Consider the following 1,327-nt stretch of genomic DNA (forward strand, 5'->3'; position numbering starts at 1 on the left):
CTGACTTCCGCCGCAGCCTGACTTCCGCCGCAGCCTGACTTCCGCCGCAGCCTGACTTCCGCCGCAGCCTGACTTCCGCCGCAGCCTGACTTCCGGCGCTTGCGCAGCCGCCCCGTCGCGGGGCGCGGTCGGCGGGTGCGGTTGCCTGGCTTCCTTGTGTGGCGTGGAGGGTTCGCAGTCATCCCCGTTCCGGCCGCGGCGGCGTCTCCGAGAGCCTCGGCGCCTGCCGGCAGCACAGATTGAAAACCCTTGTGTGGGCGAGTGGCTGCGGGGCGGGCAGACGAGGTCGCTCGTGATCGGTCCTGTCCTTGGGTGACACGCGATCTGCAGGCGGGTAACGGCCGACGTGAGAGCCCCGGGCGCAGCGTGGACTCCCGGTGCAGCTGTTGCCGTCCGTCCTTCCTGCATGGGAGTCAGTGAAGCTTTGGACCAGTACGCGCAAGAACATACTCTCACGGGGGAGTGTTTTGGTCGCTTTTGCTTGTTTGCTTGTGATCTTGGGGAGTGATCCCGAGACCTTCACGCTAAATTATATCCCCTGTCCTTTTTAAATTTGGAGACAGTCTTGCAGCCTGGGCTTGTGATTCAGCCTCCAGGGCACCACGCCCCCGCCTCGCCCCTTGGTAAAGCCTAACGGGCAAGCCTGGTGTGCTTGCTGTGTCGGTGCGCTCACCTCTACCCGTGGTGTTTGAAGGCAGCATTCCTCAGCTGTGTCCCAGAGCCAGGAGCTCCCGCACCAGATTGGTATTTTGGAAGAAAAGACGCTGGTCTTAACTGTCCAGGAAAAGAGGAAAATTTCTGTCCTGCTTTCTGCCTAGTCTTAAAATATGTAAAACTTAGGTTTATTTTATTTATTTATTTATTTATTTATTTTCAGAACGGGGGATTGAACTCAGGCCTTTGCACTTGCCAGGGAAGCGCTTATTCTACTGAGCTATCTCCCTGGCCCCAAAACTTAGGTTTATTAAGAACAACAGGTTCCTACTCTAAATATTAAATGTCTTAGTGGTTTAGTGCACACCTGTAATCCCAGCACTTTGGAAGGCTGAGGCAGGAGGATCGTTGTGAACTTGAGACCAGCCTGGGCTACAAAGTGAACTCAAGGGCAGCTTCAGCTGCATAGCAAGACCCTATCCTTAAAAAAAAAAAAAAGAAAAATGTAAATATTTACTGCAATATTATACATGCGGTAAAGTTGATGTTAAGAAAACAGGGCTGGCGAAATAGCTCAGTGGACTAAGCTCCTACTTAGGCAAGCTCAGGGACCGGGGTTCAATGCCGGGCGCTACATGCTGCATCAGCCCCGCCTCCAGGCGCACTGAGCCAG

General features: G+C 54.6%; 1 protein-coding gene across 1 annotated transcript in view; it reads right to left on the minus strand.

Annotated features, from left to right (window-relative positions):
* Ppid (peptidylprolyl isomerase D) overlaps nucleotides 1-182 on the minus strand; it is a 14,056-nt gene extending 13,874 nt beyond the window's left edge. The window contains exon 1 of the mRNA XM_012517896.2: nucleotides 23-182. Within this exon, the coding sequence (XP_012373350.1) occupies nucleotides 23-182 (160 nt within the window). The remainder of the gene's footprint in view (nucleotides 1-22) is intronic.
* Nucleotides 183-1,327: the final 1,145 nt, after the last annotated feature.

The sequence above is a fragment of the Octodon degus genome, unplaced genomic scaffold (genome assembly GCF_000260255.1).
Source record: "Octodon degus isolate 3935 unplaced genomic scaffold, OctDeg1.0 scaffold00228, whole genome shotgun sequence".
Lineage (NCBI taxonomy): Eukaryota > Metazoa > Chordata > Mammalia > Rodentia > Octodontidae > Octodon > Octodon degus.